The sequence below is a fragment of the Piliocolobus tephrosceles genome, chromosome 1, assembly GCF_002776525.5.
Source record: "Piliocolobus tephrosceles isolate RC106 chromosome 1, ASM277652v3, whole genome shotgun sequence".
Lineage (NCBI taxonomy): Eukaryota > Metazoa > Chordata > Mammalia > Primates > Cercopithecidae > Piliocolobus > Piliocolobus tephrosceles.
Window position 1 is genome coordinate 8472244 of NC_045434.1, and position 12877 is coordinate 8485120.

General features: G+C 43.6%; 1 protein-coding gene across 1 annotated transcript in view; it reads right to left on the reverse strand.

Annotated features, from left to right (window-relative positions):
* Positions 1–8820, reverse strand: part of FMN2 (formin 2) — a 390950-nt gene extending 382130 nt beyond the window's left edge. Inside the window, exon 1 of the mRNA XM_023216188.2 lies at positions 6997–8820. Coding sequence (XP_023071956.1) covers positions 6997–8599 — 1603 coding nt within the window. The 5' untranslated portion in view covers positions 8600–8820. The remainder of the gene's footprint in view (positions 1–6996) is intronic.
* Positions 8821–12877: the final 4057 nt, after the last annotated feature.

The window sequence follows — 12877 nt, forward strand, 5'->3', positions numbered from 1 at the left end:
GGTAGGTTGCAGCCTGACTGGATCACAGAATAGTGGCAGTAATTTTCCGATCCAATCAACACTTCCAAGTGCATTTTTACAAAGGAGTAAGACATAAATTCTTCCCTCCCTCTCACCCATAGTGGAGCATCACGTAGCAAAAGGATAATAAATCTCTAGTGTGGTTAGCATCTTATTATAGCATCCAGAAATAATTGTTACTTATTCCTAGAATTTTGATGTTATAACGACCTTGCTTTACTACCATTCCGAACTGATTAGAAGTCATTTTTTCCATATATTTATATTTTAATATAAAAAAGCCTAGAAAGTTTCTACAGCCACTAAAATTATATCTAATAACTAGCAGGTCACAGGCAGTACTTTTTTGTTTCTAACAGCCCCTTAATGCTAACTTTTATTAGCATCAGGTTAGTACTTAGCATATAAAAACAGGAATGAACAGAGGAATACAATTTTCTCTATTCCCTTTACCTCTTCTTTCATTACAATAACATTTATATTTGGAAGCTCAGTTACTGTAATGTCATTACTATTTTAACATTAACCTGCAGAAACAAGAATAGCTATTCTTCTATCAACATAAGTTCTATAAAGTATCATTGATTCAATAATCACACCTCATTGAAAATAATTAATTTTGACTGCCCAGAAAGGTTAGTAATTTTCCAGCTTCAATTCAACTTTTTTTTTTTTTTTTTTTTTTTTGAGACGGAGTCTCACTCTGTTGCCCAGGCTGGAGTGCAGTGGCCGGATCTCAGCTCACTGCAAGCTCCGCCTCCCGGGTTTACGCCATTCTCCTGCCTCAGCCTCCCGAGTAGCTGGGACTACAGGCGCCCGCCACCTCACCCGGCTAGTTTTTTGTATTTTTTAGTAGAGACGGGGTTTCACCATATTAGCCAGGATGGTCTCGATCTCCTGACCTCGTGATCCGCCTGTCTCGGCAAAATGGTGAATGAGCAAGTATTCATCAAGACCTCAGTATAGTCAGTGCCTTTCACATACTGACAGCCACACAGCAAGGCATGGAAGAGATAGCTGTGGACATATTAGTTGGAGAGGAGATGATGGATGGATGGAATCAGGTGAATAGGCAAGGAGGAAGGAAAGGCAGAGGGTGGCAAGAAAGAAGACCAAAAGAATCCCTAAATCCAAGAAGCATATATAATATGATCTAGACAGTAAAGTACAGAGAAAGTGAGATGACAGCCAGTAAGGCCTGGCTGGAAAAGATACAAAGAGGAAATGGAGTTCAATCAGCACTTTTCAAATGCTAAAGCAAAAGAGACAAATCATGTATTCCAAGAGGGTAAAGCTGCAAGACAAAGGCACAAAGTCGGGAAAATGAAATGCGTGTTCATAAAACAGTAAGCAGATTAGTTTGTGTAAAGCAGAGCATTTATGAAGGAGATCGTGGGAAGGTAAAGCTGCAAAGTCAGGGGATTGCAGCCAGATGCTGTGCAGAGCAGAAACACTGAGTGAGGGTGTCAGCTGCCGCCTCCTCTTCTCACCCCTTCTTTGGAAAGCAGCACCCTCCCCCGAATCTCATAGTCACACCCTATCATATGCTTTCCTTATCCAACCCCGACAACAAAACAAAATATCTGATTAGTGACAAAAATGCTTACAATTCCAGGAAAAAAAGGAAAAAACATACATAAAATAAACAATTTGCAACAAAAAAAAGAAAAGAAAACTGGGGCTCAACTAGTATCTGGTCAATTCATATCCTCCTAAGTTTTTGTATACAATTTCAGAGTTGTTTTAACAAATTTGGTTCTGATCACTTTGACGAACGACTTTTTTTAAGATAATACATCCAGTCAGGAGCACAAATAGCCCCAGATAACTGCCTCTCATGTACCAGGCAGAATTGTAGGGGCTTTATGTATGCTATTTCATTTAATCTTAATAGTACTAATTTGAAATTATTCTTCCACCTTCATAGATATGAGGAAAAATTACTGGAGAGTCACTTAGCTATACAGCAAAACTAGGATTGCAAATATACCTAGAATGAGAGTTGTCAGAATAACTACTGCTACCTTCATCCAACTGTATATTTTCTGTATCTTTTCACAAGAATCAGAAGGAAAAGCACTAAAAGTACCTGTTCCATTTCAAATACGCATGGCTTAGATACAAATGCCTAAATGCACTTAAACCTAGGCCAGTCCTCAACTCATAAAGCAGTCATTAAAACCCATCACTGAAGCTACTGGTGCACTTGACTTCAATCCAAACCACAAGCCTAAAGGAACCATGAGAAAGAATGTTTCAGACCAATCTAAAATGATTGAAGATCAGTGTTCCGGTCCCGGCTTACATTGCCAAATTCTTCTCTGATATATGGAACCCAGTAAGGCAGCATTTAGGGGAAAGCATAGCATTCATATAAACCCCTTTCCTTTTATAATAAGACATTTTATACATATCAGGGAGATTCTGACCTTCATTCATTCGTCAGACATTCACTGGACATCTATACTCTGTCAAGGGCTCTTGCTGGAAATCAAACTACTCCTGGCCTTAAAAAAATCCAGTGTAACAATTTACCAAGCCATATGAGAAAAGGCATACTCCTAGAGTGGGGCCTTCCCTCTATTGATATAAACATCGAGATGGGCCAGGCACAGTGTCTCACACCTGTAATCCTAGCACTTGGGGAGGCCAAGGCAGGTGGATCACCTGAGGTCAGGAGTTCAAGACCAGCCTGGCCAACATGGTGAAACCCTGTCTCTATAAAAAACACAAAAATTAGCTGGGTGTGGTCATGGGAGCCTATAATCCCAGCTACTCGGGAAGCTGAGACAGGAGAATCGCTTGAACCCAGTGGGCGGAGGTTGCAGTGAGCCAAGATAGCGCCACTTCACTCCAGCCTCAGTGACAAGAGTGAAACTCTGTCTCACAAAAAAAAAAAAAAAAAAGATAACCTTCAGAAAGGCCAAAATCAGAGTCGTACAATCCAAGTTCTAGAGCCTATGCACTTTATTAATTAGCTAGTCCTCCAAAAGCTCACTGATCTACTTGGTTTCATCTTATACATATTAACAACAGATTTGGTTTTCTAAGGATATATCCTGGATGGGCCACTTACTAGCTTAATGCCCTTAGGCAAGAAGTTACTTTACAGTCTGAGCCTGGGTTTTTTCATTGGAAAAATGAGGATAAACAGCTACACTTCAAGACTGTTGTAAGGATTAGAGATAGTTATGTAATACACCAACAGAGTCTGGCACTTAGTCTGGCACTTAGAAGTACAATAAGTATAACCAATATCATAATTACAGGAATTGTAAGCCAATTACAAATTGATCAGAAACGTCCAATTACAAAAAAATTGAGAGACAGGAGCAAAGCGACTAAAGGCAGCTAGAACAATAAATATCTGGCAGCAAGAAAACAATCAAGAAACTACACAGAAAAACAAAACCTCAGAAACTACAGACTGAGGCCAACAGCCCACACACTTTGATAGCTGTTGAGGACATCACTAATGTTTTTGTAAGATGTAACAATGATGTGCCTGAAGATGACATTAAGCCCTTTAAAACAGATTAAACTTTTATTCCATGTGTTTAAAAAAAGATAAGCACATAATTGACTTGGGAAAGATTCCTATCAAAAGTGATTTAGCATCACAAATTTAACCCGTTAGATATCTAAACTTTAATTAACTGCAAAACTCTAGTACCGAGCTTCTGTTATACTTCATATGTAAGGGAACCTCCCGAATTTCAGACGCCATTTTTTCTACTAAACACTGAAAAAGATGTATTTCAAACAAATGTATTATGAAATACTTAAAGCCAATGGCCTAAGGCATCATCTGTTTCTTAATTGCTAAAACAAGATAAAGTTTGGTCTCCCTCATTGCTAAATGTTCTTAGATCTACCAAAGAGACACAAACATGTGCCACAGAAATCCCTTTTCACGTGTATTTTCTCCCTGCATGTGGAAGGCAGTAAAAAGAGAAAAACATCTGTTCCTTCCTGCAGCGCTGACAATCCTCATTCTGTGGTTTAAAAATAAAACATGCTTATGGAAGCTTATAGATACAATGATCACCTGCTCAAAGGCAGCTGGCAATTAATTGATCCAAATACATGTAAAATTAAGGCCAAGAAGAAATTTCCCTAAGGACAATGCTAGTGTTCCCCACGCCGGTAATTTCCAAGACACCCATAAAAAAATAGTGGAGGAGAGTAAAGCAGCAAACGTAGTGCCAGATGACGTGAAGAGTTGACAGCTGAGAAACAAGGGCCTGTGTCAATCTAGATTCATTCTACCACTATAAGAACAATTTCCATGAGAGCTGCTTAGAGAAAATCTGGTTCACTCTGGCCAACAATCACCCTTCATCCAGCTCAAGGAAGGCCAGATGTTCAACCATTAAAGAAGTACACCTTATTAAAAACAGGAACTGGAAAATCTAACTAAAGAAAGGCCCTAAATCCGATCATATATTTTATAAACAGTTTTTACTCTCTATATGGCCTTAAAACATTGAATATCCAAACAGAAATAATAAGTACATTAGACTTGAATCATTGACTCACTTTCTATTTCTGGATCTGCCTCTGAATGAATCACAGTGTGACCTTGAGAAAGTTATTTCACCTCTTTCTCTATCTACATTTCCCCACCAGTTACAAAGTTGGGTAAAACCTACTGATCCTCTTTTCCCGAACAATGCTGAGTGAATGAGATAAATATATGGAAGCTGCTACACAAAAAGATATTTGCTGATTACCAACCAGCTGTATCCAACCATCAAATACAAAACAGGTGATGTCCTTATAAAAATGACTAGCTCTGCACTTTTACTCTGCACAATTTAAAAAACAAATCGCCTGGAGAGGTCAACAAAACCCAGGTAGTTCCTATACAGGACTCTTTTAAGAGTCCCAGATTTCAAATTTGGGAATACTTAGCAAATTAAAATTAAATGCAAGTTCCAAGAAGACACTTTTTTTAAAAAAGGAAAACAAATATTCAACCTATTTAGGGTCTTGTGATCTTCCAGGACTCTGTTCAATCCTCCTCTCTCAAGTCCTCTTCCCTCACCCCTTGCCACCAAGCAGATAAGCCACTGCATCCGTGATGTTCCCAGCAGTGATTTGCATGTCTATATCTATACAGATATTTCTGTGCACTGCACTTATTTCATGTCTCCTCCTCACTAGTCAGTGAGGCTTAGAAGGGCAAAATCATGATTTAATGGTCTATGTATCACCTACATCTAGAATACTGCCTAGTACAGTATGCTACCATTTAGAATACTGCATAGCACAATGTGGCTGCTCAATGGGTGTGTGTGTGTGTGTGTGTGTGTGTATGCACATATATGCACAGAAATGTATATACATATATATATATATCTGCTAAATGAATGAAATAAAAAAATTTCCAAAGTCTTATGCTACTAGGAATAGCTATCATTAATATTAATGATTGATAATCATTATGGTGAATTATTTTCACTTTTCGAAAACTATATACGTGAATGTCACTTAGATAAAGAGAAAATATGTGATTCCTCACCAACATTAAATTCATGAAAATTAATGCAAAAACTTTCCAATTTTCTTTTATCAAAAGTGATTTTTTTTTTATTTGTTGGTTTTTTGTTTTTACAATTTATCTAGTGGGTATAAAACTACAAACATTCTTTTTAACAATCTACACAATAAAGAGAAGGTGGAAAAGAAGAGAAATAAGAGTATGTGAAATGAATAGAAGAAGCTACTTTTAAGGGTAAGACCCTATAAAGGCAAAATAAAAGGTAGCCCACAGATGTAAATTAAAATGTGGTCAATAAGTAGCTACCCCAACATTACCAGCATTTAGTCAGCCAAGAAGTCGCTGTCTTTGCTGAGAAATTTCATCTAAGCAATGTTTTACACATAATGTTTAAAATAACAGAACATAAGATTTTAAAATTTTCAGATTGCATTTGAAATGTTTAATCCTTCAAATATTTATCATAAACCTATCAGTAGTCATGTAACTTCTCATATTTTTCCATTCATTAAATTCTAACACTCGGTTTCATTTAATAATTAAGAATAGAGGTTAGGTAAACATGTTGGGCTCTTAAGGTAAGGCCTTGGGTCCTGTAAGCCTGTAAGCTAGGATAAACTCATTAGACTGCTTGACATTGACCACAGCAAACAAACTCTGGTGTGCTTTATGTTGTCCTGGGTGTGAGTCTACAACATATGCTAGGGAGGGGAGGTACCAGTTGAACTAGACGTGCTTTTGACCTTCTCACCTTCACTATCTCCAAACTACAGGCTGTTCTGGGTTGGACCATGAAACTAAATGAAAATTATCCCTACTATTCTATTTATTAATTTTCTAATAGCATGTATAGGATTTTCTTGCAGCAGCAAACAGGAGTGAGTGACCGCTTAACTTCACTAAGTTGCGGAACCCAGATTGCTGCAAGATAGAAACTACATATTACATACATACCAAACGTGTACAAATACACACAGATACTAGAGCGGTCAGAGATTGCGTTTGGATCGTACTTGAATAAATGATTTGTGCCTCCAAAACCGACTCTTGCGAAAGAACCATGAACAATTTTTTTCTTTGTAAGGCTGTGGTGATGAGAAATGAAAGAGAAGAATGATGGTTTAGCTAACAAGACGAAAAAGGAGTTTATCTCCCTGGCGTGACCCTAAACATTGTGAAGAGCAGATATTTTGGTGAAATGGGCAGAGCAACCTTTTTTTGAGATGACTTAGGACAGACACAACTAAGTTGTTCCCTTTAAGATCTTGTAAGAACACAGAAAACCAACACGTATGTCCGAGAAATTTCACCGAGGGGGGCGAGCTCGGTGGGCCGAAAAGGATTCCCTACGGAGAAGAGACATGCCACTACCAGGTCACCGCCTTCCAGAGCCCAGGGAGGGCGGGTGGCAGGGGAAGGCCCTGATTGGCAGGCGACTTGCGACCCGGAGGCCAGCAGCAGGGCGCGCTCACCTGTGAACACGTTCTGGAAGCCATCCGCAGCCGCTGGCGCCCCAGACGCCTTGGCGGCCAGTGCCGGGGACACCCCACCGCCGCTGTCAGCGGCCACCCCGCGCTCCAGCAGGTGCGCGGAGCCTCCCGCCCGGGGCGTGCGGGCGCCCAGCTCCTCCGTCCAGTCTGCCGAGCGGCTCAGGCCGCCCGCAAGGCCGCCGTCGACCCGGTGCTTCTTGGCCGGGGCGGCTACGGAGGCCAGGGCAGTTCTGGACCCTCGGCTCAAGGAGGGCTCCGGCCGCCTCTTGATCCTGGGGCTCTGATTAGGGGACTGAGACGGGGAGTGATTGGGCGAGCTGAGCTGCCGGGTGGTGGTCTTGATGTAGCAGGGGGTGATGAGCGGGTAAGGCTTGAAACAGCGCTGGCTGGGCGCGGGGCTGCCGGGCAGGGAAGCGGCCGCGGGGGAGTCAGGTCCTTGCGCCTCCTCCTCCGGCTCTTCCTCCAGCCTCTGCCGGGCGTCCTCTCCCACCTCCGGGGCCCACTCCTCCCCCGGAGAGCCCCGGGGCGCATCCTCAAAAGCATCCTCCTCGCCCTCCTCATCCGTGTCCCCAGCCCCTCGCACGGGGGCTCCAGCCGCTTCCGCCCCCGGCCCGGTCTCGGGAAACGGGAAAGCCGTGGAGGAGGGCGAGTCTGTGACCGCGGGTTGGGCCGCCGGGAGGCTGGGCGCCTCGGAGGCTGGGAGGCCGCCGGGGGACGGCGGTTGCTGGGGCTCCCGGGGCTCGGTGGCCAGGCTCTCGGGCAGGTCGGAGAGCGCGGACAGCGCCTGCTCAGTGTCCGGACTGCCCGGGGCCTCCCCAGCCCCGCCGCTCGGCCCCAGCAGGAACCGGTCCAGGCCCAGGAAGGCCCCGGGCTGAGGGGAGACGGCGGTGGGGGGCGCTGCAGGCTCCTCGGCGCCCTGGAGCTGCTGCTGCTGCTGCTGTTGCTGGAGCTGGAGCTGGAGCTGCTGCTGCTGCTGCAGACGAATCGCCTGCTGGATGTCTGAAAGCAAATCCTCTTGCTCCGTAGCCGAGTGGAAGCTATAGATGTCCGTGTCCGAGCCCGAGCTGGTCCTCTGTCCATCCTGCGCCCCTGCTGCAGTTTCCACATCCTCGACGACAGGCCGGCCCCCGACCCTAGCCTCGGCAGGCCCAGGACCCCCTGGACGGGTCACCTCAAAAGGGTCCGCACATTCGGTATCCGACAGGCCGGTCTCGTCCGCCGAGAGGCTGAGGTCCGGAGTCTTGGTGAGCAGGGAGTGAGCGCTGTCCAGCTCCCCGGTCTGCAGGGCCTGGGAATCCAGCACATCTTCGCGGGAGCCGCCGGCGCCCTTCCCCTTGGACAGATTCTTCCTGATCCGCAGGTTGGAAAACACCGAGGCTCTGGAGTCCGACTTGCTCTTCTTCTTGCCCGACTCCCCGCCGCCGCCCCCTCCCCCCTTGCCGTGCTTGCCCAGCGCCTTCTTACCCCCGCTCCCCTTCTTTGTGGTTTCCACATCCCTGGGCCCCAGCGCATCCTCGGCGCCGCCGCCGCCTTCGTGCAAGGCATCACCTGCGCTCCTCTTCAGCTTCCCATCCTGGTTCCCCATGGTGCAATCCCGCTGCTGCGCCGCCGCGACGCGGGCACTCAGGCCATCCCGGCCCTCCTCGGCCCCGGGCCCGGGCCGAGGGAGTCTCCCGGGAGAGTCAGGCGGCGGCTGGGCGAGCCGCTGGGAGGTGAGGCCGACGCGCGCCCAGCTGGCCCCGCTCGCGTCTGCCGCCGCTTTGCATAATACGCGGCGGCTCCCGTGGCTGCCGTCGCTGCGGCTGCGGCTGCGGCTCGGGGCCGGCGGGGCGCGAACATGCTCAGTGCAGAGCGCGGCGCCCGCCAATGGCTGCGCAGAACGCAGCTCGGGCCTGGCTCCCCGCCCGCCGCCGCCGCCCCCTCGGCCCCCGCGCGGCTCCTCGCTGAACCTGGGCGCGAAAAACGTTTCCTCTATCTCGGGGACTTTAATCTCCACCGTGCGAATCGCATGCATTGTCCCCGACCGAAGAGATCGTCAGCTGGAAGATGCACTCTGATCTTCAAAGCTACTGGACCTGCCACGAGAAAAGTTAAACAAAAAAGAAGCAATTTTTACATGGGGAAAAACTGAAGCCCAATTCCAGTTTAGAGGTGCCATCGGGTCACGGCCACATACACAACCCCCTGTCTGCCTCTGCATGGCTGTTCAATAAATATTTGTTGAATGAATGGATTGTTCTGTTTCTTGAATAATTGATCATCTCGTTGAACACTGTTGATGTGCGTGAGCATATGGTTTAGGAAAGGTTACTGCACATGATACTACTTTTATGTTTCACACACAGACCCTGCTTCTCCAGGACAGGACATTAGCTGTCATTTCTAAAGTTGGTTTATATTTTTTTTTTTTTTTTTTTTGACAGAAGAGGTGGGAGAAGTAGAAAATACTGAGATTAGAGTTGATTAAAATGCTAATCTCCAAATTCTATGTGTTTACCATATAAATTAAACAGCATTTGTATTCAAAAAGGGTACATATACGATAACTCCCAGGAGGTCAAACTCATCAATATTAAACATGTCACTATTGTGGCTGCCTATAAAAAGGAAAAAGAAGGGAAACACCCTTGGCACAAACACACAAAATCAGATGTTATGCTATAAACTACCACTTTCCCAAGCAAACCCTTCCAGGCAGACTTCGTCCTGTGAAAGTTTCTTAACATTCTGGCCACAATATTGGGATAAACATTTTTCCTCATTGAACATTTCGTCATTATTTCCATTATTTATTACCTATTTTGTAAGAATTGTTTTATTTAAAAAAATGGATATCTAAAGAAGCTTTAAGCAGTAAACTGAGATTGAAGTGGCATTAGTAAGTTTTACAAGTATTTAAGCAAAAGTTCATTGATAACCACTTTGAAAATATGGAATAGATATCCAACTTATTAATATTTTCAAAGTAACCCAGAGGAGGGAGAAAGGCTATATATTACACTGTGCAACTTAAATGTAGCAAGCAAATGTGTAGTCTTCCTTTGCATATTATGAACGAGGCTTTTAAATTTTTTTTTAAGAAAAGGTTGGTCTTGTCAGTCTTTGATTACTATCTTTTATCAACCTAAGTTTTTAAAAATAAATGTAATTTAAGGGCAGTTAGCCAGTTATCCTTAGGTGGCCCTTTCAAGTAAATGCTTTAGAGAAATCAACTTTAATAATTTTGCCAGGGTTATATCCCAGTCTCCAAGCAATTCCGGAGTACATGAAAAGCCTTTGTTTCACCTCTTTCACAAGACTGCTCTCTCCTTTCTTCTAGAATCTAGGCTCCTCCGAGGGCACAATTTGCCTGCAGCTATTAGAATTTTCTGCTTCTTTGAGTGCTGAGGTACTTTGAATCTTGATTTTTGCTCTTTCTTTAGCAGAACGTCTTTGATTCTGAACTATTGATTTCCTTATTATTTTCTTCTGTGCTATATTCCAGAAGTTCAGAAGACAAAAGAAGGGAAAGAAGGAGGGAGGGAAAGAATTGATTATTTTTTTCACAGTGACAGTTGTGCAGCAGGTCACAGCTGCCAAATCTCTATTGCATTCAAAGGCTCATTTGAAACTCACAAGTGTGATTATCAAATACACATAGGTGCTCTTACCCCAAGGATAATTAAAGCATGAGCTCAGGCTCAGAGAGGCTAAGAGATTTGTCCAAGGTCACATAGCAGCAGAAACAATGCTGGAACCTGCAAATTTAGACCACAATTTTTTTTTTTATAACAAACAACACTGAATAGTTTACTCTTGGGGGACTGGTAAGGATTTCATAAAGGCAAACTACAAAGCTTTGCCAAAGGGTTCTTGTTATTTAATAGCTATTTAGTGTTCCTAAAGGTGCCTGAAACATGGCCTAACCTTAATTCCATTTGATCAGGTAAGAATATCATATCTGTGGTTGCAAAACTAGGTTTAACAGATAATTAGAGATTTTACCTCATGCCTGGCCACATCCTGGTAGCAGGATACAGATGACAAACAGCAAGTGTGACCAGTCTATATATTCATGTATCTAGAGTAATTCTAGTGTAATTGTCAATAAAAGTCTTCAGTGTTAGCATTCCAAAATGGTCACAAAAACTATTTTTATAAAATAAAATAAAGTACTACTCATTTTCCCACAAAGGAAATTGGATATGGGCTTTAAAAATTAAATTAGTAAAAGTAGGTTAGAAAACTCTAAACAAATATTGAACTCTAGCTGAGAATACGTATGCTGATGTAGTTGGCTTAAGTGTACTGATTTTGGCAACTTACTCTAAAATGCATCAAAAAAAAGACACTTGAAAGGATGCATGGACAGATATGTGATAAAACAAATATAATAAAATGTTAATTATAAAATTTACATGGCAGATATATGGGTGTTCACTGGGAACTTCCTTCAACTTTACTGTATGTTTGAAACTTCTCTCTTTTTTTGAGATGCTCTCATTCTGTCACAGACTGCTGTAATATAATCATAGCTCACTGCAGCCTGGAACTCCTGGGCTCAAGTGATCCTCCCACCTCAGCCTCCTGAATAGCCAGGACTACACGCATTCACCACCATACCCAGCTAATTTTTCAATTATTTTTTGTGGAGATGAGGTCTCCCTTTGTTGCCCAGGCTGGGCTCAAACTCCTGGGCTCAAGAGATCCTCCTGCCTTGGCCTCCCAAAGTGCTAGGATTATAGGCATGAGCCACTACACCTGGCCGGCCTGTTTGAAACTTCTCATGCTCAAATGTTGGAGAAGAAAGTGGGTTACAATAATATATGCATTTCCCAGATTTTTTTAAATTAAATTATGTAATGGTTGATGGCAATTAATAAATACTAAATGAATCTTCCTCTCCTTCACAGTTACCTGTCTGTCAGAATTCCATTTCATTTCCTTTTCTCTCTTCTTTCAGCTCTCTTCCTCCTCCCTCACCCTCATAATTGACTGAAAGATATACTGAAATGTTTTTGATACTTGGTGTTTTGCTTTGTTTTGTTAGTTTTTATTTCTGCTTAACCTTGGTGGAATGCTTTAGAATCTGTAACAGAACAATTAGTTTGCGTCTTAATTACCCAACTCATTCTTTTCTCTAGCAGGTGAATGACACTTTTCTGCCCTAGTGTCAATTACTAATCTTTTGCCTTCCAAGATCCACCTCTCAGTCCTGACTTCCCTCCTACACACTCGGCTCCTGAACCTACATCCTAGAGAACCCCATGCCCCCAGTCAAATCCAATGTCTCTACAGCTGAACTCATCTTCTCTTTCATATCTGTTCCTCCTTTGGTTTTGAGTAAGAGCACCACAATCCCTCCAGTTTCCCAAACCAGTGTTGTTGCTTACTCCTCCCTCTGCCCCAGTCCCTATAATTTACCAGTCACTAAGACTTCTCTATTCTTTTTTCGTAATATCTCTCAAATACATTCATGTCTTCACCCCAAGTGCCGCTTCTCTTGCCTCCTTCCCACCCCAACCTCCAACTCCCATGTGCTCCTTCCCATTATCACCAATGCTTCTAGACTAGGGTGATGAATTTGCTCCCCAGGGAACATATGACACTGTCTGGAGACATTTTTGGTTGTCACAGTGGGGTAGTGGGATAATGTTACTGGCACCAAGGATGCTGCTAAACATAATGCACAAACAGTCTCCCTCGACCGTCCCGCCCCATAAACAAGAACGATTTAGCCCAAAATATCAGTAATCCAGGGGTGAAGATAAGGGAGGAGATCACCCCTCATATTGTCTTATGCCCCATTTCTGCCTCCAAAGACAGATGAAGTAAAAACTAAAAGGTAGAAATGAAATCCACAGGCAGACAGCCCGGCACCGCA